The sequence below is a fragment of the Geotrypetes seraphini genome, chromosome 1, assembly GCF_902459505.1.
Source record: "Geotrypetes seraphini chromosome 1, aGeoSer1.1, whole genome shotgun sequence".
Lineage (NCBI taxonomy): Eukaryota > Metazoa > Chordata > Amphibia > Gymnophiona > Dermophiidae > Geotrypetes > Geotrypetes seraphini.
In genome coordinates, this window is record NC_047084.1 from 486,429,144 (window position 1) to 486,452,554 (window position 23,411).

The 23,411-nt window shown below is 43.6% G+C and overlaps 1 protein-coding gene across 3 annotated transcripts in view; it reads right to left on the reverse strand.

Annotated features, from left to right (window-relative positions):
- UGCG (UDP-glucose ceramide glucosyltransferase) overlaps nucleotides 1–23,411 on the reverse strand; it is an 87,109-nt gene that overhangs the window by 10,483 nt on the left and 53,215 nt on the right. For all 3 annotated transcript variants that reach the window (XM_033926291.1, XM_033926297.1, XM_033926283.1), the window contains 5 exons: nucleotides 23,238–23,339; nucleotides 13,738–13,850; nucleotides 13,201–13,379; nucleotides 10,618–10,704; nucleotides 2,805–2,994 (listed from right to left, as the gene is read on the reverse strand). In XM_033926291.1, the coding sequence (XP_033782182.1) occupies nucleotides 2,805–2,994; nucleotides 10,618–10,704; nucleotides 13,201–13,379; nucleotides 13,738–13,850; nucleotides 23,238–23,339 (671 nt within the window). The remainder of the gene's footprint in view (nucleotides 1–2,804; nucleotides 2,995–10,617; nucleotides 10,705–13,200; nucleotides 13,380–13,737; nucleotides 13,851–23,237; nucleotides 23,340–23,411) is intronic.

Below are 23,411 nucleotides of genomic sequence, written 5' to 3' on the forward strand. Positions count from 1 at the left end.
GGTTGGAAGTGATTAGTTCCCAACGATGAAGATAACCTCTGATGGGAAGAGGAGAAGTCAGAGATAAACTGATTGACGTTATGCTCTGGCTGAGATGATCAAAAAGGCTGTGTGGTCTTGGACGCAGCAGGTGTTTGAGCTTTTTGTGGACGTTGTTGGCGCTGCTTCTTCTGTGGTGGTCTAGAATAAGGCGCAGACTTTGGAGGATAACGCCTCTGATAAGAGGTAGATGGTTTGTATCCTTGGAAGCAAAGATTTGGCCTTAGGTCTGATCAGTGTGGCAAACGATTTCTAATGTTCAGACAGTTTCTTTGATCACCATAGATAGCAGTGATAAAGGTCGATGATCGTTTCATGGCAAAATCGCCACTGCTTCAAGGCCACCCACTAGAATTAGCTATCCTAAAAGGCAACTAAACATATGACCAAAAATAAAAGTATAAATAAGTTTACCTCATAAAAGGCTGTGAAAAAATACTCACTGTTTAGCAGCCTGTCTCTCAAATGTTTGCTGCGAGCCAGCACAGCTTGAGCACGTCATTAAGAAATGAGCAGAAACTAATAGAGCAACGCACCACTGAAAGGACCGCCAATAGTGGCTGGCCAATCAAGACAAGGGAAAATATCTTTCATTCAGTAAAAAGGATATGTATAACACAGATGGAAAAATGTAAATGCAGACCAGGGCATACTCAAACTGGGAGAAATGCAAAACAAGAGAAACCGGTAAACAAGAGAAACCCTAGTAAAAACAATCAATACAAGCATTTGGGCTGTTAGGATGAACAGCATGCAATGTGAAAATCCAGTATTGCTCCTTCTGTTGTAAATAGAGACGCCTGTCAACCCCCCACACTCATATTATTAGGTATGTGGTCCAGAACTAAACAGCGTAAATGGAAAAAAAAATCATGTTGGTAATCACTGCAATATTGTACTATCGGAGCATTAATGACACCCCTATTGAGGGCACTCCTGTGTTCATTCAAACGTATACGCAGAGGGTGTGAAGTCTGTCCGACATAAATCAGATTGCAGGGACACCTGATGCAATATATGGTCAGATTCACAAGTAAACTTGAGGCGATATGCTCTGTTGTCCACTGGATTAATAAACTCTGTTGTGGACAACATTATGTCACAGTTCATACATTTGCCACAAGGTCCATGTCTGCCACTGTAGGAGAAACATCAGGGAAAGAATCACGTGGTGTAGCCGGACTAAGGGCCTGTAGCGTGGTAACGGTCCTGAAGCCCATAGAGATTTAAAGGGCTTCGGGGCTGTTGCTGTGCGGCAGCTGCTAGCGGCTTTATAAAACAGGCCCTAAGTAGTTCATTAAAGTGGTTTATTTGCCTTTTAGGATAGCTAACTCCAGTGGGTAGCCCTGAAGCAATTTTGTCATGAAACGATCGTCGGCCCTTATCACTGCTATCTATGTTAAAACAATTTGTGTTAATTTGGTAGTTGCCGTATTTTTCACTCCATATGATGCACCCTAAATTTAGAGTAGGAAAACAAGAAAAAAACCCCATTCTGAACCAAATTCTCCCTGCTAGGCTCTGTACCCAACCCAACACTCCTTGCCAAGCTCTGAACCCTGTCCCCCCTCTGGTGGTCTAGTGGTAGGCCAGGACAGGGCAGGCAGGCCTAGTGGCTGGCAGGCAGGTAGTGACAGGGCAGGTAGGGCTAGTAGCTGGCAGGCAGGCAGTGACAGGGCAGGTAGGGCTAGTAGCTGGCAGGCAGGCAGGGACAGGGCAGGCAGGGCTAGTGGCAGGCAAGGACAGGGCAGGCAGGGCTAATGGCTGGCAGACAGGGCCTCCCACCCCGAAGCAGGCAGGCAGGGCCCCCAACTCCGAGGCAAACAAGCAAGCAGGCAGGCCCCAGTACCTTTTTAAAAATTCTGCGTCCAGCGCTGTATGGCAGGAGCTTTCAGCACTTCTGCCCTTCCCTCCAAGCTGACTCTCGAACTCTCGCGTCAGCGTCAGAGGGGAGCACTTTTTAAAATCCTGCTGTCCAGTGCAGTATGGCAGGAGCTTTCAGCGCTCCTGCCCTCCCCTCAGCTCACTCCAAAACTCTTGCGACAGTGTCATAGCAGAGCACGAGGCAGCCGTGAACTTTTCGCGTTCCTGCCTTGTCCCGCTCCGCTCCGTGAATGGCTGCTGGCTGTCCCGCGAGAACTGGCGAAGTCATTCACGCAGCAGGACCAGGCAGGAACACAAAAAGCTCACGCCTGCCTCGTGCTCCCCTCTGACGCTGACGCGAGAGTTCAGGAGTCAGCGAAGGGAAGGGCAGGAGTGCTGAGAACTCCTGCAATACAGCGCTGGATGGCCGGATTTTTTTTTTAAAGGTACAGGGGTGTATTCACTCCGTAAGACGCACCCTTATTTCCACCTCCTTTTTGGGGGTGGAAAAAGTGTGTTTATGGAGTGAAAAATACAGTATTTGCTCACCTCAAGGCTTATTTAACCTTTGTGCAAAAGTTTTTTCTATCGATGATGTAAGGGTAGGTGTGATTCACACCTCCAATGCTCTGAGGCTTTTTCTTTCGCTGGTTAATTATTGCTTTGATTCACTAATATTACTAATGGAGCGAGTCTGATTTTGGTTTGGATTATTTTCCCTCCATCCCGTTTGGATTATTCGTATATTAAGATCTTTCATTTGTATTCTGTTGACATTGTTTTATGTTTTTTTGACATGTGAAGTTCAAGGATATAGATGATATACAGTATGGTTTTAAAATAAATATATACCAAAAACTGGAATTATTATAGCATTCAGTCTGCACTTTCTATTTACATACCTGGACACCACTGAGCTGGATGTAGTCAAATATAAACCAAGCCAAACAATGACACATAAAAAATACCATAATGTCCCATCTGAAAACATAATGAGCTGCCCATCCAATTATTAAACTGGCAGCAAAACATTCTGAAATTGGTTCACAAATGATCGTTGCAGGTAACATGTTAATTCGTAGTTTGGCCCATCTAAAAATTGAGAGAAAAAGAAATTAAGTCTTAACAGAAAGCACCCTCCTTAACTAAAATCAAAATGCATATTCTTTATACTAGAAGTTACTGGGTAACAAACCTGTTTGTTTCTTTGTATTTTCTAAATAGCAATAACTGATCATAAATTTCAATGTCAGTTGTACACAGTTGTTCATATTTCCCTTTTCTGTGTTTAAGACAATAGCTTCTAAAAATAGTAAAAAAAAACAACAAAAAAACCCCAAAAAAACCCACACTATACAGTGTCAACTTGTTCTGGGTACCCAGTTCTGATAATGTCCAACTGACAAGTAAGAATGCTATTAAAGTCTAAAACAGGTGATGGGCAGACCTTTTGGCCTGAGATCTAGAGTCTGAGAGCTAGGGGCCCAACCCGACCATGTGCCTCAGGCCGCGCCCCCAGGTGGGACCTAAGGCTCCAGGGCCTATTCTGATTGGCCCACGCGCCTTAGGCCCCACCAGTAGGCGGAGCTTTAGGACGGATGGGCCAATCCGGCCTCATTCCTTCGTTGGCTGCCTGCCGGACAGGCGGGTTTGGCTCCCGTCTGTCCGGCCAACTACCAAAGGTACGGGGAAGGGGGGTGGGGGGGGTCGTGGGGGTCGGCCAGGGGGGTCGCGGGTCGGCTGGGGGGGGGGGCGGTCGGAGGTTCTTGGGGGGGCGGTCGTTGGGGGGGGGGGGGTTTGCGTCGAGGGCAGGAGGGCCTGGGATCCCTCCTGCCCGTAATGTAGTGCGGGGTGGGGGTAGGGGGTCGCCGTGGCCAGGAGGGTTTGGGCTCCCTCCTGGCCCGAACAACTAGCGGGGGGGGGTTTCGCAAGAGCCAGGAGGACTTGGGCCTCCCTCCTGGCCCGATATTGTCGGGGAGTTGGGGAGTCGGGGGGGCAAGAGGGCTTGAGCTCCCTCTTGCCCCGATCGTGGTGGGGGGTGCCGCGGTTGGCTGGGGCAAGAGGGCTTGAGCTCCCTCTTGCCCCGATCGTGTCGGGGGTGCCGCGGTTGGCTGGGGCAAGAGGGCTTGAGCTCCCTCTTGCCCCGATCGTGTCGGGGGTGCCGCGGTTGGCTGGGGCAAGAGGGCTTGAGCTCCCCTCTTGCCCCGATCGTGTCGGGGGTGCCGCGGTTGGCTGGGGCAAGAGGGCTTGAGCTCCCTCTTGCCCTGATCGTGTCAGGGGTGCCGCGGTTGGCTGGGGCAAGAGGGCTTGAGCTCCCTCTTGCCCCGATCGTGTCGGGGAGTCGGGACCGCTAAGAGGAAGCAGCAGGACACCGGTAGGAGCTTCTACATGATGGGGGGGTCAGGAGGCTGTGGGGGTGCGAGCGGTCCTTCAGGGTGGGGGTGCGGGTGCGTGCGAGCGGTCCTTCGGGGTGGGGGGTGCGGGTGCCTGCGAGCGGTCCTTCGGGGTGGGGGTGCGAGCGGTCCTGGGGGGGGGTGAAGGGGGGAGAGGAGAGTCGGGCGGGCGAAAGGAGAGTCGGGGTGGCCCGAGAAGAGTCGGGGCGGGCGAAAGGAGAGTCAGGCGGCGACGGGAGAGTCGGGCAGCATGCGCGGTATACGGGTGTGCGCGGTATATAAAAATTTCTGTACATAAATGTGTGTTTTTTGCGCGCTATACCCGTGTGCGCGTTTTACACGGGTGCACGTTATCTATGTGAAAATACGGTATTTGTTGTATCGTTCAAGTAGGTTCCACATTCCTGCAGAGAAATTACTGGTGCCAGAAATGATATTCAATTCTGATGAATCGGAGAAACTCACAAATCTCTGTAATACTGGATGATGTAAAAGGGTCGATTTGCCAAACTGAACAGTAGTAAATCACCTGGACCAGATGGTATACAACCCAGAGTGCTGATAAAATTAAAAAATGAACGTGCAGAGCTATTGCTAGTAATTTTTCTTTAAACTTCAGCATAGTACCAGAAGACTGAAGGGTGGCCAACATGTCGCCGAGTTTTAAAAAGGGTTCCAGAGGTGATCTGGGAAATAATAGACTGGTGAGTCTGACATTGGTGCTGTTGGTGCAAAATGATAGAGACTATTATAAAGAACAAAATGACAGAACATATACATAAGCATGGATTAATGAGAGAAAGACAACATGTATTTAGTCACAGGAAATCTTGCCTCAGCCATTTACTGCATTTCTTTGAAGGGGTGAATGAACATGTGGATAAAAGTGAACTGATAAATATTATGAATTTGGATTTTCAAAGAGGTACCTCATGAAAGACTTCTGAGGAAATTGTTTTTTTTAATTTTTTTATACTACCACACCATGTCAGAGGAAATTAGAAAGTCATTGGATAAGAGATAAGTAGTATAAAGGGTACGCCTCATGTCAAAATGATTGACAGCTTTCAGAGATAAGGATCGACCAATCAGCATTCACTTCTGGGTTTGGGTGTGGTGTGGGCGGAGAGTAGGTGTGGCTTAACCCAGAAGTGAACGCTGATTGGTCGATCCTTATCTCTGACAGCTGTCAATCATTTTGACACGAGGTGTACCCATTATACTTAGGTAATGTCCTATTATGAATTAAGAACTGGTTGAAAGACAGAAAACAGAAAGTAGGTTTAATGGTCAATATTTTGAATGCAGAAGGGTAAATAGTGGGGTTCCCCAGGGGTCTGTGTTGGGCCCACTGCTTTTTAACATATTTATCAATGATTTAGAGATAGGAATAACTAGTGAGATAACTATATTTGCTGATGACAGAAGTTGTTCAAAGTTATTAAATCACAAGAGGATTGTGAAAAATTGCAAAGGACCTTGTGAGACTGGAAGACTGGGCATCAAAATGGCAGGTGATGTTTAATATGAGCAAGTGCAAAGTGTTGCATGTGGGAAAGAGGAACCTGAACTATAGCTACATGATGCTGGTTTCTATGTTAGGAGTCACTGCCCAGGAAAAGAATTTAGGTGTCATTGTTGAGGATACGTTGAAACCCTCAGCTCAATGTGCATCGGCAGCTAAGAAAGCAAATAGAATGTTAGGAATTATCAGGAAAGGAATGCAAAACAAAGTTGAAAATGTTATAATGCCCTTGTCTCGCTGTATGGTATGGCCGCAACTTGAATTCTGTGAGTAGTTCTGGTTGCCGTATCTCAAAAAAGATATAGCAGAATTAGAAAGGGAACAGAAAAGAGCAACAAAAATGATAAAAAAAAAGATTTGGGATGACTTCCCTATGAAAGGCTAAAGTGGCTAGGGTTCTTCAGCTTGGAGAAAAGACAGCTCAGGGGGGGATTTGATAGAGGTCTATAAAATACTGAGTGGAGTAGAAAGGGTGGATGTGAACTGCTTGTTCAGTTTTTCCAAAATTACTAGTATTAGGGGGCAAGCGATGAAGCTACTAATTAGTAGTAGATTTAAAACAAACCAGAGAAAATATTTCTTCACACAACATAGAAACATAGAATATGATGGCAGAAAAGGGCCACAGCCCATCAAGTCTGCCCACTCCAATGACCCACCCCCCTGACTTCACTCCCCTAGAGATCTCACGTGAATATTCCATCTTCTCTTAAAATCTGACACGCTATTGGCCTCAATCACCTGCAGAGGTAGACTGTTCCAATGATCGACCACCCTTTCTGTGAAGAAGTACTTCCTGGAATCACCATGAAACATCCCTCCCCTGATTTTCAGCGGATGCCCTCTGGTGGTCGAGGGTCCTATAGGACAGAAAATATCTTCCACCTCGATACAGGCCCGTAACATACTTAAACATCTCAATCATGTCTCCCCTCTCTCTTCGTTCCTCAAGTGAGTACAGGTGCAATTTATTTAGCCTTTCTTCATACGTGAGATCCCTGAGCCCCAAGACCATCTTGGTGGCCATTCGCTGAACCGACTCAATTCGCAGCACATCTTTCCGGTAGTGTGGTCTCCAGAATTGAACACAATACTCCAAATGAGGTCTCACCATGGATCTGTACAGCGGCATTATCACTTCAGGTCTCCTGCTGACAAAACCCCTACGGATACAACCCATCATTTGCCTTGCCTTGGAGGAAGCCTTCTCCACTTGATTGGCAGCCTTCATGTCATCGCTAATGATCACCCCTAAATCACGTTCCGCCGTGGTCCTACCAAGGTCTCACCATTTAGTGTGTAAGTTCAGCATGGATTTCTCTTACCCAGGTGCATTACTTTACACTTTTTAGCATTGAAGCTAAGCTGCCAAGTCGATGACCACTGTTCCAGTAGTAGTAGGTCCTGCGTCATACTATCAGGCAAAATGCTTTTGCCTACTATGTTGCATAGTTTGGCATCGTCGGCAAACAAAGATACTTTTCCTCTAAGCCCTTGGGTCATATCTCCTATGAATAAGTTAAATAGAATCGGACCCAAGACCGAGCCCTGTGGCACTCCACTGGTCACGTCTAACGTTTTGGAGGGGGTACCGTTTACCACTACCTTTTGAAGTCTACCGCTTAGCCAATCCCTAACCCATGCAGTTAGTGTGTCCTCTAATCCCAGCGATTTCAGCTTGTTCAATAACCTGCGGTGTGGGATGCTATCAAAAGCTTTGCTGAAGTCCAAATATATTACGTCCAGAGACTCCCCGGCATCCAGTTGTCTAGTTACCCAGTCAAAGAAGCCAATCAGATTAGATTGGCAGGACCTGCCTTGGTAAATCCGTGTTGGTGGGGATCACGTAGGATTTCTTCGTCCAGGAATGTGTCAAGTTTCTGTTTGATCAGTGTTTCCATGAGCTTGCTCACTATGGATGTGAGACTCACTGGTCTGTAATTTGCCGTCTCTGTCCTTAGTTCTGGCCTTAGTTTTTCAATATAAACCATTATTTTCTGATTAGAGAACCCCTGTGTTCATTGCATGCTTTTTTGAACTCTGTCACGGTTTTCCTCTCCACCATTTCCTTCGGGAGTGCATTCCAGGCATCAACCACCCTCTCCGTAAAGAAGAATTTCCTAACATTACTCTTGAATCTGCCACCCCTCAACCTCAAATTATGCTCGTAAACCAAGGTTCCACTGTAATTCAGAATACAGCAATGAAACTTAAGGGAACAAAGAAATGGGACCATGTATCCTTTTCATTGAAAAGCTGCTGATTTCTCATCAGATTACTTTTAAAAGATACTAGTTTGGGCATATAAGATTCAACAAACAGGACTACCATATTTCAGTCCTCACTTTTTGAGACCTCATTAATTACTGAGAGTGCTAGATCTGCATAGTTAAATGTCATATTTACATCATTGTTCAGACAAATGTATCATGATATATCTTTAGTGTTGTTGGTCCCACACATTGTAACAAACTTCCCAATTATCTTCATTTAAAAGGACCCATTCCATCATTTTAAAAAAATGTAAAGACTTATTTCAGGATTTGTTTGGATCTGAATAAGCTTTTTTCCTTCCATATATCAAGTTTTAAACTGTAAAGCATTCTACTTAACATGACAATCTTTTGTGAAGACCCTTTAAAATTAAAAGAACAGATTTAAAAAAAATTATACTAAATATGCAGACATCAGAGAAAATGGTATGCCAAGAAAGAATTGTTCTTTCATGTAAAGTATCCATAATTTACAATGAATTTGAGAAATGTCATTCACACAATACATAAATACGTTTACTGTATTTTTCACTCCATAAAACGCACCTTTTTCCCATCCCCAAAGTGGGTGAAAATGTCAGTGTGTCTTATGCAGCGAAGATACCCTTTTTTTTTTTAAACACTCTCCCCTCACCCCGTCATTACATTACATTAGTGACTTCTATTCCGCTCGTACCTTGCAGTTCTAGGCGGATTACAAAGAAGCTAACTGGACATTTCCAGGAACATTACAGTTTAGGTGTTAGGATTACAATGAAGCTAACTGGACATTTCCAGAAGATTTGCAAGTTAGGTAGTGGGATACATGGTTGAATATTTAGGAGAGAAAAAATTACAAGAGGGGGTGAGACTATTACAAGGGAGGAGAAGGACAAGAAGAAGAGTTAAGATAACTGGATAAATTTTTTGAATAGCAGAGTTTTGATTCCTTTTTGAAATGATTTGAAGTCGCTTGTTGTTGTCAGTAAGTTGGAGATGGGGTAGTCAAGTTTCACTGCCTGCGTCGCTAGTAGGTTGTCATACCTTTTAAAATGCCCGCACCCGATACGGCTCTCTCTAGCATTGGTGAGCGCCCAGTTTGTCTTCCTCGGCTTCCCTCTCAGCATCCTCCGGATTCCCCCCTTTAAAGCTAATTATGGCTTTCCAGATCCAGTGTCCTGCCGGGGCCCTCACGATGGGTGGGGCCTTACCTCCAAGCTGCTTCTCGCACCCAGCAAGAGAGGTCGTCTTCCGCGCTGTGATCGCCGCTGAGCTAATTACGGCAGCCTGCAGAGCGAACCTAGCAGGCTGCCGCCAGTCTCTGAAGAACATTCCCTCTGTCGCGGTCCCACCCCTGACTGCAGCAGAGGGAATGTGCTTCGGAGGCCAACGGCAGCCTGCTGGGTTTGCTCTGCAGGCTGCCGTAATTAGCTCAGCGGCAGTCACAGCGCGGAAGACGACCTCTCTCGCTGGGTACAGGAAGCAGCTTGGAGATAAAGCCCCACCCATTGCAAGAGCCCCGGCAGGACGTTGGATCTGTACACCGGGGGGGGGGGGGAGAAGACAGAAAAGGACCTTGAGGAGGGGTGGGAAAATAGACTTGAAGAAAAGGCAGATGCTGGACTATAGGAGGTAGAGAGGGGAAACACTCAAAAGGTTAGCAGAAGGAAGATGAGAGGGAGAAACCTGAAACAAAGGGGAGGCAGAAGAGAGGGGGGCAGATTTATTTATTTATTTTAAAATTTATATACCGCACAAATATGTTGGACTTGGGAGTATACAGAGGGAAGAGAGAGAGAGAGAGAGAGAGACTGCAAAGAGGTGGAAAGATTCTGGACCAGGGAGGGAGGAAGGAAGGAGAGAGAGAAGCAGAGAAAGACCTGGAAGAAAAGCGAACAAATGCTGGATATGGGGGATGGGATAGGATGGAGGGGGTTGTAAGCAGATGCTGGACTATGGGAGGTGAGACAGAGGGGGAGAGACCCTGAGGAAGAATAGAGAGATGGAAGATCATAAGAGGAGGGAGAGAGAGGGAGACCTGGAATAAAGGTGGTGGTAGGTACAAAGGAGAACTGACACTGGATTTGGGGAGGGTAAGCAGAGGGAAAAGAGATAGAAACCTGGACCCAAAGGGCATGGGGCTGGATTGTGAAAGAAATGTTGGCTGCACAGTCAGAAGGAAATCCAACCAGAAACTAATTAAATCACCAGACAACAAAGGTAGGAAAAAATATTTTATTTTCAATTTAGTGATCTAAATGTGTCAGTTTTGAGAATTTATATCTGCTGTGTGTATATGAAAAATTAAAGGAAAAAAAATTGCATTATAATTAGTAGGGGAGGGGGATAGAGTGCTAGAGCCTGGCAAGGAGTATGGAGTTGGGTACAGCGCCTGGCATGGAGTGAGGGGGGCTGGGTTCCGAGCCTAGTATATGTTAGTACACAAGTTGGTTCAGAATGTTTTTTTCTTGTTTTCCCTACTCTAAATCTAGGGTATATCTTATGGTCAGGGGCGTCTTATGGAGCAAAAAAAAAAAAATGGTACCTTATCATTCTTGACTGGAACTGAGAAATAGAATATGATCCGGAGTTTTGTAATGCAACTTGTGTGGCCATCGCAAATTTCCAACCTCTGAAAATTAACAGACCATAAAAACACATTAGAATCCTTAGTATAGTATGTAAGGCAAGCAATAACATGTTGAAACACACTGTCTACTTTAAACCATTTATATATAAAGAGAATAAATCAACTCACCCTCACTCATTCTACTTCAAAGTTTTGCATATTAGGTCTGGCATGAATGATAAGAAAGCAATGTTTGTTGAAGTAACTCTGTGTGAAAATTTCAACTGGTTCTGAATACTTCAGAGAATATTAAACAGAAGTGCTTTTCTCCAGAGCTCTCATGCAGATTGCTTTTCAAATTCAAAGTTTATTTTGGATCGAAGGAACAAGGCAAAGAGGGCAACATGCAACTAGATGACTGGATACATTGAAAATAACCATAGGGATGATGCTAAATGACCTTACCAGACTAGCACAAAACCGATTTCTTTTTAGATCTGTAATTCATTAAGCTGCTAGGACTTAACATAACTATTTACAGAGGAAATGCTTGCCAGTACCAGCATATAAGCAAAGAAATAAGTTTTCAAGTGTAATTAAAAAGACTGAATTCACTGTTTAATATAATAAACTGATTTAGTACATTGAGGAAGAAGATTCTCAAAATTTACTGTGCCTTTAATGGTGGTTAATAAACTGGCTCCAACCGGTTTAATGGGACAATATTTTACTGGCTGATTATCAGAACGGCACACTGTGGTCTTTTCTGAGCTTCCTAGCAGTCTCTGACTCTGCCAAGCAAATGTTATACAACATGGTCATTAATATTAAAATGTGGTCATTAATATTAAAAGGAGCACTCCTGGCAATTCTCTATCATTGCTGGGTGATTCCCTAACCGCGTTGTAAAACATTTGCGGTCAAAATTTTTGGGCAGGGTCTGAGCTGTCGTAGCCTTACTTTCCAGTAAGTGCCTGAGCGCTCATTGGCTCAGGCACAGACAGGAACATAAGAATAGACTTACTGGGTCAGACCAATGGTCCATCAAGCCCAGTAGCCCATTCTCACAGTGGCCAATCCAGGTCCCTAGTACCTGGCCAAAGCCCAAAGAGTAGCAACATTCCACGCTACCGATCCAGGGCAAGCAGTGGCTTTCCCCATGTCTTTCTCAATAACAAACTATAGCCTTTTCCTCCAGGAAATTGTCCAAACCTTTCTTAAAACCAGGAAAGTAAGGTTTGACATCTCAAACCCCCCACCCCCAAATAATAATAATAATCATAATAAAAAGACAACCCTTAATTGAAAAGCGGCAGGAGGGCTACCCACTCCCTCCCAACTTCACTGCTGGACTCCCCCAACAACCCAACTCTCAACACCACCGACAGCAGGAAGGATGTACACTACCGCCACCCACCCCTTCGACTCCCTAACTCCTGAGACACACTTGGCAGCAGGAGGAAGGCCCACTTCCTCTCGCTCTTTAACAGTGATTCTCCGTACAAAGAGCGCACATATAATTTGCATTCCATTTTACTGAGAATTGCCCATAAAATAAAAATCACTCCCACTATGGCCACTACATAGACTCGCCAGATATTAATAACATACATAACAAATTTATTCTTCCATACCGCCATAATCAAACAATTTCTAGGCGGTTTACACAAAAGAAGGCTGGACATTCAGCGAAATACAATACAAATAATTAAACTACAAGAAGTTTCTTAAATATGTTCAATGTAAAATTTTGTTAACAGTAATATCCACATTTAGGAAATTAATTTATCAAACAACGCTGACTTAATTACTTTTCGAAATGCACCAAAAGACAGCATAACTCCACCAATACAATTACTCCACCAGGACTGCTGCTTACTTGCTTGAAATGCAAGAGTTCTATCCAAAAAAGTCTTGTATCTGCAGCCAGTAATTTTTGGATAGGCAAATAGACTGGAATTCCTAGTTATCCTCGTTGGGCTGTATAATACGAAATGAGATAAAAGGTAAGTTGGGGCAAATCCCCAAATCAGCTTATAACAGATGCAAGAGAATTTGAATAGTACTCGTGCCTCCAACGGGAGCCAATGTAACAGTCGGTAGTAAGGACTAATATGGTCATTTTTCTTCAACCCAAATATCAATTGGATAGTCGTATTCTGTACTATTCTCAATTTTCTCAGGATTTTCTTTGGAGCTCCCAAATACACAATATTGCAGTAATCCAGTATGGATAAGACTAGTGCCTGCACTAATAGTCTAAAAGGATAAAGGATCAAAATATTTTTTAATGGTCTTTAGTTTCCATAGTGCTAAAAAGCACTTCTTTACCATTAAGTTTGTATGGTCTGCCATAGTTAGATATGAATCTAGTGTGACTCCCAATATTTTTATAGATTTTGAAATCTGGTAATCATGACCATTTAAACAAAGTGATGATCTGGTTATTTTGTCTTTTGGGCTGTCCAGAAATTGGCGAGTTTTGCGAATTTTCCTCCGACACACTAAATTTGAGGCTTATAAAATCTTTCATATTAATGTCATTTTAACTCATCTTACCTGTCTGCTATTGCTTTGGCCATAAAATAATCTTCAGCAATATACTGTGCAAAAGCTATAAGCCCTCCAGCTTGGTCCAGCACATTCTTTCTCATCAAGCAAGACATTCCTGTTACACATTTGAAACCAGTCACATTTGCAGAGATATATGACCTTGGATGTGATGTGCCAAAATATACCTACAAAAGATTTGCATTAGGGCATTTTTAAGCTTTAGAGTAGAAAATAAGAAAAATCAGGTCTTTTTTCTACTGTGCCTTACAGTATATTTCATTTATTTCTCTGTTTAATCTGCCACATGTGCAGATGACAAAATCCATGAAGCATGCAAACTACAAATACATTAATAATTTTTAATGGATATTGTTTTAAGTTACTAAAATGCATAGTAAACCATTTCTCATAAATACAAAATAGTGAACGTTCACTAGTGGTTTTTTATTTAGCGACAGTGGACATCCTGTAAGGCATTACATTTTAATTTAAATTTATCATTGTCTATTTCATCTGAGACCATAAAATATTAAGCATGCTTACCTGTTCTAAAGTGGCAGCAAAGCCTTGTCTATCTCCCACATAAGGTAGACCATGGACCAAACCTACTTTTTCTGTCATCTGGTTAGCCATATCAGTCAATGTATCTGGCTTCACTGCAAAATAAAAACTTGTTTAATATTCATAAGTAAGATGTCACTTTAAAACATTGTTTAAAAAGACATTTGGATTCCAGCTAAGCATTAATGAAGCCTAGTCTGAAATGTTTGCTCAAACACAGAACTGTAAAAACGAATAATTTCCAGACCAGTTCCAAGCCCAGTGATCATGAACTTCTCACTTCCAGATACACCAAGCAGAATATCAAATCTCCAAACAGCAATACTCATAGCTTTAACCTATATAAAAAATTCTTTAGCATTTTCAAATTACACCCTTCTCAGAATTTTAATAAAGTGATTCTTTCCTATCAACTATAAAGAGATTAGATTCTTACCTTGCTAATATCTTTTCCAGTAGATGGGTGTGCCATTCTGGACATGTGGGTTATCATCCCCAGGCTGGGAGCCTCTGCAGAAGGAATCCACTCTGGATATTTTTTCTCTAACCCTCCTACTTCACAGAGAGCTCTACTACCATCTACAGATAGTCCCCAAGCAAACAACCTTCCGAAATTAGGTAAAGTGGTGAAAAGGGAATCCATCCCCAACAACAGACCTATTTTACTCCCACAACTAAGATATGAACTGAGAACAATCAAACTTTAACAAAATGCCAACAGAAGAATCAGATGAGCTCAGTTAATGCTCCTACTGATGCTGGAAAAACAATATTCTTCATGGCCCAAAGGGCTGACTGACATCCAAGCTAGACTTGGAGAATAACTGAGACAGTAGGCAGGTACAGGAATGAAAGGGCAGGGTTGCAGAATGACACACCTATCTGCTAGAAAATATATTATCAGGGTAAGGACATAATCTCTTTTTCCAGTGCAATAGGTCTGTCATTCTGGACAAGAAGGTTGTACAAAAGAAGTCCCAGAAATCTAAGGAAGGATGACTTCGCTGGCACGTAGAACTGAGGACCCAAAGGCAGAGACCTCCCTTGCCACCACATCCACTCTGTAAAACTTAGCGAATGTATGAGGAGTAGAGCAAATCACTGCCCTACAAATATACACTGGAGAAACTGCCCTAGTTTCCACCCATGATGAAGCTTCACTTCTGGTCGAATGCGCCTGCACAGAAACAGGAGACTGTTTCCCACAAACAATATATGCTAATGAAATGGCCTTGGAAAATGGTACCCCTCCCTTTAGCAGGATTAGTCAGCACAAAAAGATGGTCTTAAGAATAGCCTTACTGGATCAGACCAATGGTGGCCAATCCAGGTCACTAGTACCTGGCCAAAACCCAAAGAGTAGCAACATTACATTCTACCAAGCCAGGGCGAGCAACGGTTTGCCACATGTCTTTCTCAATAATAGACTATGCACTTTTCCCCCAGGAAATTGTCCAAACCCTTCTTAAAACCAGCTACGCTATCTGCTCTTACCACAATCTCTGGCAATGCACTCCAAAGCTTAACTACTGTAAAGCACAGTTGCTTACCGTAACAGGTGTTATCCAGGGACAGCAGGCAGATATTCTCACACATTGGTGATGTCACCGAAGAAGCCCTGGCACAGACACTTGTAAAGTGAATCACAACTTTAAATTTAAAAAATTTGTGATCAGCCAGAACTGTGCATGCGTGAGTGCCTTCCCGCCCGACGTAGGCACACGGTCTCTTCAGAGGAGTCTCAAGGTTTTTATAGAAAGTCTCTCTAAGGATGGCATGGAGTGGAAGCTTCAGCATTTCCTTAGGAAGAAGGTCAGTCAAGAGTCTCCAAATATTCTTTGTTGTATTTGGAAATGTCCAAGTCTTTACCCATCTGGCGCAGAAATCTGGAGAAGGAAAGTTTATCCGAAGAAGAGGCGAATGTCGAGGGGAACCAGAAGCAGAAGAATCCTCTTCTGTAGTAGATGGCATCTCTGGCTCAGAATCCTCCAATAAATGAGAATCTCTTAACAGAGAAGATGAATGGTGGGATCGGAGTTGACGGCTATTTCAAGGTCTCCAGGTGTTTAGTCTTACGGGAGACTTTCCCTGACCATGCTGGAGTAGCCTCCTGAGACTTGGCTGAGGAGGACCGGTGCCGAAGTGGTAGAATGCTCGACTCCTGTGTCGAGGGTGTCCGCACCAGTGAGTAGCAGTCACAGGAGTGGTCGGTGCCGTGAGCAACTCAGACTGGACTGGTTCCTGGAGAGTCAGTGCCGAGCTTAACAAAAGCTGGGACAGCACCGAGAGGTGAAAACACTCCCCTAATTCCTCATGAAGCAGATTCTTAATCTTCTGGTTAAGGGAGAGCACCGGTACTGTTTTCTTCTTTTTGGCCTGTATGGGTGACTGCTCAACACAGTCCGGGGATGATGAGGCCAAAGAAGAGGCACTCACTGATATCAGCCATGCACTTATGGGACTTACTCACTGCAGCTTTGACCTGCATCCCGGAGGGGGTAGTGGAAGGCTTCTTAGCAGACTTATCCAGACATGGTGAACTGTGACACTGGAGTTAAAGTTGGTGGATCCACCGTAGTTGAAGATCTCGATGTTGTCTTAGTCGGTGCGGACGTTGTCGGAGATGAAGTCGGCTCCGGTTCCATTGCTGCGCCGAAAAGTTGTTATTGCTGAAGCAACCGGTTCTTCAAGGTGCACTTCTGGAGAGAAGAGTAGCGAGAACAAGTTTCAGGACGGTGCTCGGGTCCCAGACACTGGAGACACCAGCAGTGAGGGCCGGTAACGGAGATAGCCCAACCACAGCGACCGCACTTTTTGAAACCCATCGGCGGGCGGGAAATGGACGGAAAGACTATTGTTGAAAAATCAAATTCGATGGTGAGAGGAAATCAGAAGGCCCCACCGGACCGAAGACCTGCAACGGCACAAGAAAAAGAAAAAAAAGATTTTTCTCACGTTTTCTTTTTTTAAGGGAGAAAAAAAAAAGTGCCAAAAAGTCACAAACCACGAGAGCGGGAAGGCAGCGAAATAGAAAAAAAAATTTCAATGAACGTTGAACGCGACTTCTTAGCTCCGCAGAAACTAAGAAAATGAAAGGACCACGCGCCTGCGTCGGGCGGGAAGGCGCATGCATGGTGTGGGCTGACGCAAACTTTCTAAATTTAAAGTTGTGATTCACTTTTCAAGTGTCCGTGCCGAGGCTCCGTCAATGACGTCACCCATGTGTGAGAATATGCTATCTGCTTGTCCTGGGATAAGATCCTATACATGTCATGCCCAACCAACATGCTAAAACAATTACAAACAGTCCAAAATAAAGCTCTTAGATTGATTTACTCGCTGAAAAAATATGACCACATTACCACCACTTTCCGAGATTCACACTGGCTCCCAATACCAGCACACATACAATTAAAATTCTGCTGCACCCTATTCAAAATCCTAAATGGAAATGGACCAAGCTATCTGAGCAACCACCTAATCAGGAAAAACACATCCAGACCAAGGAAAACTCATGCACACTTTACCCACCCCCCAATCAAAGGCATACAAAGAAAAAAAATTTACGACAGGCTATTAGACACCAGAGCAGCGAAACTAGACCACCACTTCTCCAATCTGCTGACTATGATGCCCAACTGCAAAACATTCAGGAAAGAACTTAAGATTTTTCTATTCAAGAAATTTGACAAATGATCTAACTAAACCTGATTGACCCTCCACAGATCCCGCTTCATAACTACATCTTGGTAAACTCTTGTTGTAAACCGCCTAGAACTGAAAGGTATTGGCAGGACAGAAGACACCAATGTAATGTAATGTAACAATTCTGAGTGAAAAAATATTTCCTCCTATTGGTTTTAAAAGTATTTCCTTGTAACTTCATCGAGTGTCCCCTAGTGTTTGTAATTTTTGACGGAGTGAAATATCTGTCCACTTGTACCTGCTCTACTCCACTCTGAATTTTGCAGACTTCAATCATATCTCCCCTCAGCTGTCTCATTTCCAAGCTGAAGAGTCCTAACCTTTCTTCATACGAGTCTTTCTTCATACAAGAGGCAATCCATCCCCTTTATCATCTTGGTCGCTCTTCTTTTTTTTGTTATTATTTATTTATTCAATTTAATTAATACAAACAAGCAATAAACATACTTGTACACAGATTACACAAAATATTATAAGAAAAAAAACTATAACCCCAATTCCACTTAACACAGTGTTTTTGGTTACTCAATAATAATTCAAATTATTTAGTCCACAACTTTTGGAGAGAGACTTAAGAAAAAATAAAAATAAGAAATAAGACGAATCTTATCCAACTTAGAAAGCGGCATTTTTCTGCGGTGCTACAGCCATTCATAGCAGGTTACTCATTTTCAGTTACAGGCCCTACATGCTCTTTAGATTCTATAAATCCTATCAATTGTTTAGGCTCAAAAAATAAGTAATTGTTATTCTGATATGAAACAAAACATTTTACAGGAAATTTCAACATAAAATTTGCTCCCAAGGCTAGGACTCTTGGCCGTAATGCCAAGAATTCCTTCCTACGCCTCTGAGATCTCAATGACATATCAGGAAATATTCGAACATTAGAGCCTAAAAATTGATCATTAATATGACGAAAAAAAAAAGCGTAGTATATATTCTCTATCACTTTCTAAAGCAAGAGTTATTAGCAGGGTTTTCCTTTCCGTTATAACCTCTAAAGAGTTCTCCAGAAACGTTGTTAAATTCATGTTGTCATTATTTGTCCCTTGAATCTCATTAGGAGTGGAAACTTCTACAGGTTTCTTTAGTTGCAGATAATTAGCTCTAACAATTGGTGGCAAACTTTCTGTGGGAATTAGCAAAATTTCCTTAAAGTATTTTCTTGCCATCTCCATTGGTGAAATTAAGGGACATTTAGGAAAGTTTAGGAGTCTCAGATTATTTTTCCTTAGTTGGTTCTCAAAACTTTCCATTTTCCTGGCAGTAAATGATCTTTCTTTTTACCAATTCTAAATCCAAAGTTTTCATTTCGGATATTCTTGACTCCTGTTTTTCTAATTTCTCACTTAAATCTTTAAGGACCAAGCCCTGTTGCTCCACTTTAGAGTGAATAGTCCCATAATCAATTTTTAAGGTGGAAAAGGATAGTTTGAGGTTAGCATCCATAACTGATATGGCCTGCCATAAAGCCTCCATATTTATTACCTTAGGCTTCTCCAACACCCCAAAGTTGATGTTAATTCTTCCCGAAGCTCCTCTCAACTCCTCTGCAGAGTGGGAAAGCTGCTGCTGCTGTTCTCTAGCTTCTTCAGCTCCCGATAGAATTGGAGCTGACTGTCCTCCTTCTCTGGGGATCGATGTACCTTCCGGGGTCATCATTTCCTCAGGAACTCCCGACTCTGCACTGCTTCCGGGTTGTGGTGGTGGCTGCCTCTGCTCCGGGCTCAACAACGCCCGAATGTGCTGGCTGAGTTCGCCCGACGTATTCGGGCTTACCCCTGAAGTAGCCCCCGAAGATTCACTCGAGCGGGCTAACGCTCCCTCGATTGTAGTTTGCACCAGACGCGGTGCCGCTATCGCCGCCGGAGGATTGCTGCGAAGGGCTCCTTTCCTCTTCCCCTTGTCGAGGTAAGAGGGTTGCTAGATCACTTCAGCAAAACGCCTGCCGACTGCAAGAGAGGGAGCCTCCTACTCAGGCGTCCGCTCTCGTCGCCATCTTGTTTCCTCTCCCTTTGGTCGCTCTTCTTTGAACCTTTTCTAATGCCGCTATATCTTAGTATCTTGTTTGCTTTTTTGGCCGCCACCACACATTGGGTAGAAGGTTTCATTGCAATGACACCCAGGTCCTTTTCTTGGGCACTAGCCTCCAAGGTGGACCCTAGCATCTGGTAACTGTGATTTGGGTTATTCTTCCCAATGTGCATAACTGCCACTTGAACCTCCAGTCTTCCAATTTCCTAAGGTCTGCCTGCAATTTTTCACAATCTGCATGCGTTTTAACAACTTTAAACAGTTTAGTGCCAAAGCAAATTTAATTGCTTCACTTGTCATTTCAATTTCCAGATCATTTATAAATAAGTTAAATAGCACCAGTCCCAGTACAGATCTCAGCAACACTCCACTGTTTACTCTCCTTCATTGAGAAAAATGACCATTTAACCCTACCCTCTGTTTTCTATCTGATAACCAATTCCTAATCCACAACTGAACTTTTCCACCCGACTCTAATTTTCTCAGAAGCCTCTCATGAGGAACTTTGTCAAAAGTTTTCTTAAAACCTAAATTCACTACATCAGCCAGCTTACCTGTATTCACATGTTTATTTACACCTTCAAAGAAGTCAAACAAATTGGTGAGGCAAGATCTCCCTTGGCTGAACCCATACCAACTCTGAACTGAAGTCAGGCTTACCAGTTTGTATTTTCTCAGATTTCCCCAAGAACCCTTTTAAAAAAAAATCGGCGTACATTGGCCACCCTCCAACCTTCAGGTACTACAGATGATTTTAGCAACAGGTTACAGATCACTAAAAGCAGGACAGCAATTTCAAGCAGTTCTTTTAGTATCCTGGGATGTATACCATTCGGTCCAGGTGATTTATCACTTTTCAACTTATTGGTGACTTCCAGAAACTGAAATTGTGCTCTTCTCTCATCCATCTTCTTTAGAATTCAATCCTGTTTCTTGGAACCTATGGGGCTGAAACACTTGCAAGCAAACTTCTTGATTGACATGAAACACCGAAACAACCTTTTGTAGGAGGGAAGAAACGGTGCACAAGAAGACACCAGTGTCAAGAGATTTTAAGGAGATGCTCCCTACAAGAAAGAGCCTAGAGTTCTGAGACTGTCTTGCCAAGGTCACTGCTACCAGAAAAACTGTCTTGAGCATCAAATCCATCAGCGACACCTCCTTCAGCAGTTCAAACAGGGTTTGGCCGAGACCCCTCAGAACTATGCTGCGATCCTATGAAGGGAACAGGGCTTTGAAAGAAGGTCTAATGTACAGTGCACCCTTGAAGAATATGGCTATGTCTGGATGAGATGCTAGAATCTACAAAATCCTAAGTGGTGTAGAACAGGTACAAGTGAATCAATTTTTACTCTGTCAAAAATTTCAAAGACTTTGGGACACTCGAAGGGAAATATTTTTTAAACCAATAGGAGGAAATATTTTTTCACTCATAAAATAAATAGTTAAGCTCTGGAACATGGAATAGTTAAGCAGTTAACATGGCTGGTTTTAACAAAAGATTTTAGACAATTTCCTGGAGGAAAAGTCCATAGTCTGTTATTGAGACAGACATGGGGGAAGCCACTGCTTGCCATAGATTGGTAGCTTGAAATGTTGCTACTATTTGGGTTTATGCCAGGTACTAGTGACCTGGATTGGCCACCGTGAGGGAGAGCTACTGGGCTAGATGGAACATTGGTCTGACCCAGTAAGGCTATTCTTATGACAAGCATGTGCTGCAAAGGAAACGGCTGCCTTAATACCAGAAGAAGCCACCTCAAAAAGCTTCCTCAGAACCAGGTCTATCCTGCGATCCTGAGAATTCTTCAGCATAACTCCTCTCCACTGGAGGGCAGTGAGCTTGGTCACCTGAGCCACCACCGAATCCACATTCAGCTGCTCAAAGAGCTGCTGAAAATCCGGTGCCATGGGATAAAGCTTAGCAGTGATCTTAGTCAGCCTAAAGGAACCCTCCAGCGTCTCCCACTGCTCCGTAACTAGAGCTGTGAGATCAGGATATGACAGAAAAAAGGATATCTGAGTATTAGAACGACTCTTGATGGTACACTAGGACATGGAGGACTGAGCTTCCAAGTTCAGTTCCTTTATGGCAGGGGTGTCCAATGTCGGTCCTCGAGGGCCGCAATCCAGTCGGGTTTTCAGGATTTCCCCAATGAATATGCATGAGATCTATTAGCATACAATGAAAGCAGTGCATGCAAATAGACCTCAAGTATAGTCATTGGGGAAATCCTGAAAACCCGACTGGACTGCGGCCCTCGAGGACCGACATTGGACACCCCTGCTTTATGGCATCCACTTTAAAACAATGGATAGATGCTGACAAACAGCTGATCAACAGAGGGGTCTTTTACCCATCTTAGGGCTCTCAGAGAACAGCTGGCTAACCGTACCGCAAACAGTTTCCAGGTCATCCTTGGTAGATGAAGTGTCATGCATGGTGGATGGTATCGGCTTACCAGAGCACACCATCTGGATCAGTGATGACAGGGAAACTGGAAGCTTGAACAGTAACCCCCACAAGGGAAGGCCCTGACAGAGAAGCTGGCGCCGCGCTCATCATCTGCCCTTTGTAGGCTGGGTCCATGAGATACGCTCTCCACATAAGTTGAACAAATTCTGGGGAGAAGCCACATATCGGGGCTGACATCAGTTCCCTGCAAGACCCAGAAAAAGCCTGCGAGATATCCCCTGACTCTGTACGCCTGCAATTTGCGTCACCACTAGAAACAGGCATAGGGCAAAATTTTCTGCCCAGTTCTCAGACCCAACCTGGCTCCCCAGCCCTGAGGGCTCTGAGGAGGTGAGGTTCGAAGCTCACACCCTCTCCCCCTTGTGCACGCTCCTCTGCCAGTAATCTGGTGCAATCCACACACAAATTCATATCTACGTTGGTGGAGGAGTCCATCCCTAATGATTTCCAACGAAATCGAGGGGTTGTGAGGCAGAAATCTAAAGTTTAAAATTAGATCGCTAGAAATCCAAGATAGCCGCCGCCAGAAAATTAATGCCTAAAACAACTCATAGAGACTTCCCACAAGGTCAAAAACTGGTGATTTTGGACTTTTGGGGGTTGGAGAATTACTGAAAACCCTGTTTTCAGAACCCCCCCCCCCCCCATTCTCCCTTGGGAAGAAATGGGGCTCCACAGTGCCTGCACCTGTCAGTTCTGTCTGTGTAGCTGAAGTGAAAGGAAATGATTTTTTACTTCAGCACAATCTTCAGGCTGTAGGTTGGACAGACCCCAACTGAAACCTCAACCCCCATGGAACCCCTCCACATGACCAGGGGTGGGAAAGTTCCTAAACTATTGTGGCCAGAACTACATTAGCAATGACTGGTGGTGGTAACTGAGCACTTTACATTTATAGTCATTTATTTATTTATTGAAAGTTAGAGCATTTATCACAGTATATAGAGTAATAGTGGTAGATAGCATAAAGCAAATAGAAAAATAAAATAAAAATTGATATGGCATTAATATTTGAAATAATTTTATATATGAATGCCTATTAGTAAATAGTGGTTCCCAGTTTACAGTTGATATAATGTCTTCAATGTCACAAGTTCATACAATACTACAACAGCCAGTTACAAAGACATTGCAACCCAATCTAATTCAACATGAACAGACGATTGCCACTTGTCAGAAGTCTGGCAATAACATTTGAAGCCGCTTCTTCAGCAATACTACCGTAGTAGGTTATTACTTACACTGAATCATCATAAAAACTTACCCCTAATCCCACTATCACAGATCCAGATAAGATCATATTTGGCTACTTCATATCCTGGCATTAAATTGTTAATTTTTGGATTTATTCCAACCTTTTTGCCACCTATGAATTAAAAAAATATATATATATTTTAGACCACCATGCAAAAATGAAAATCTGTGCACATCTTACAGT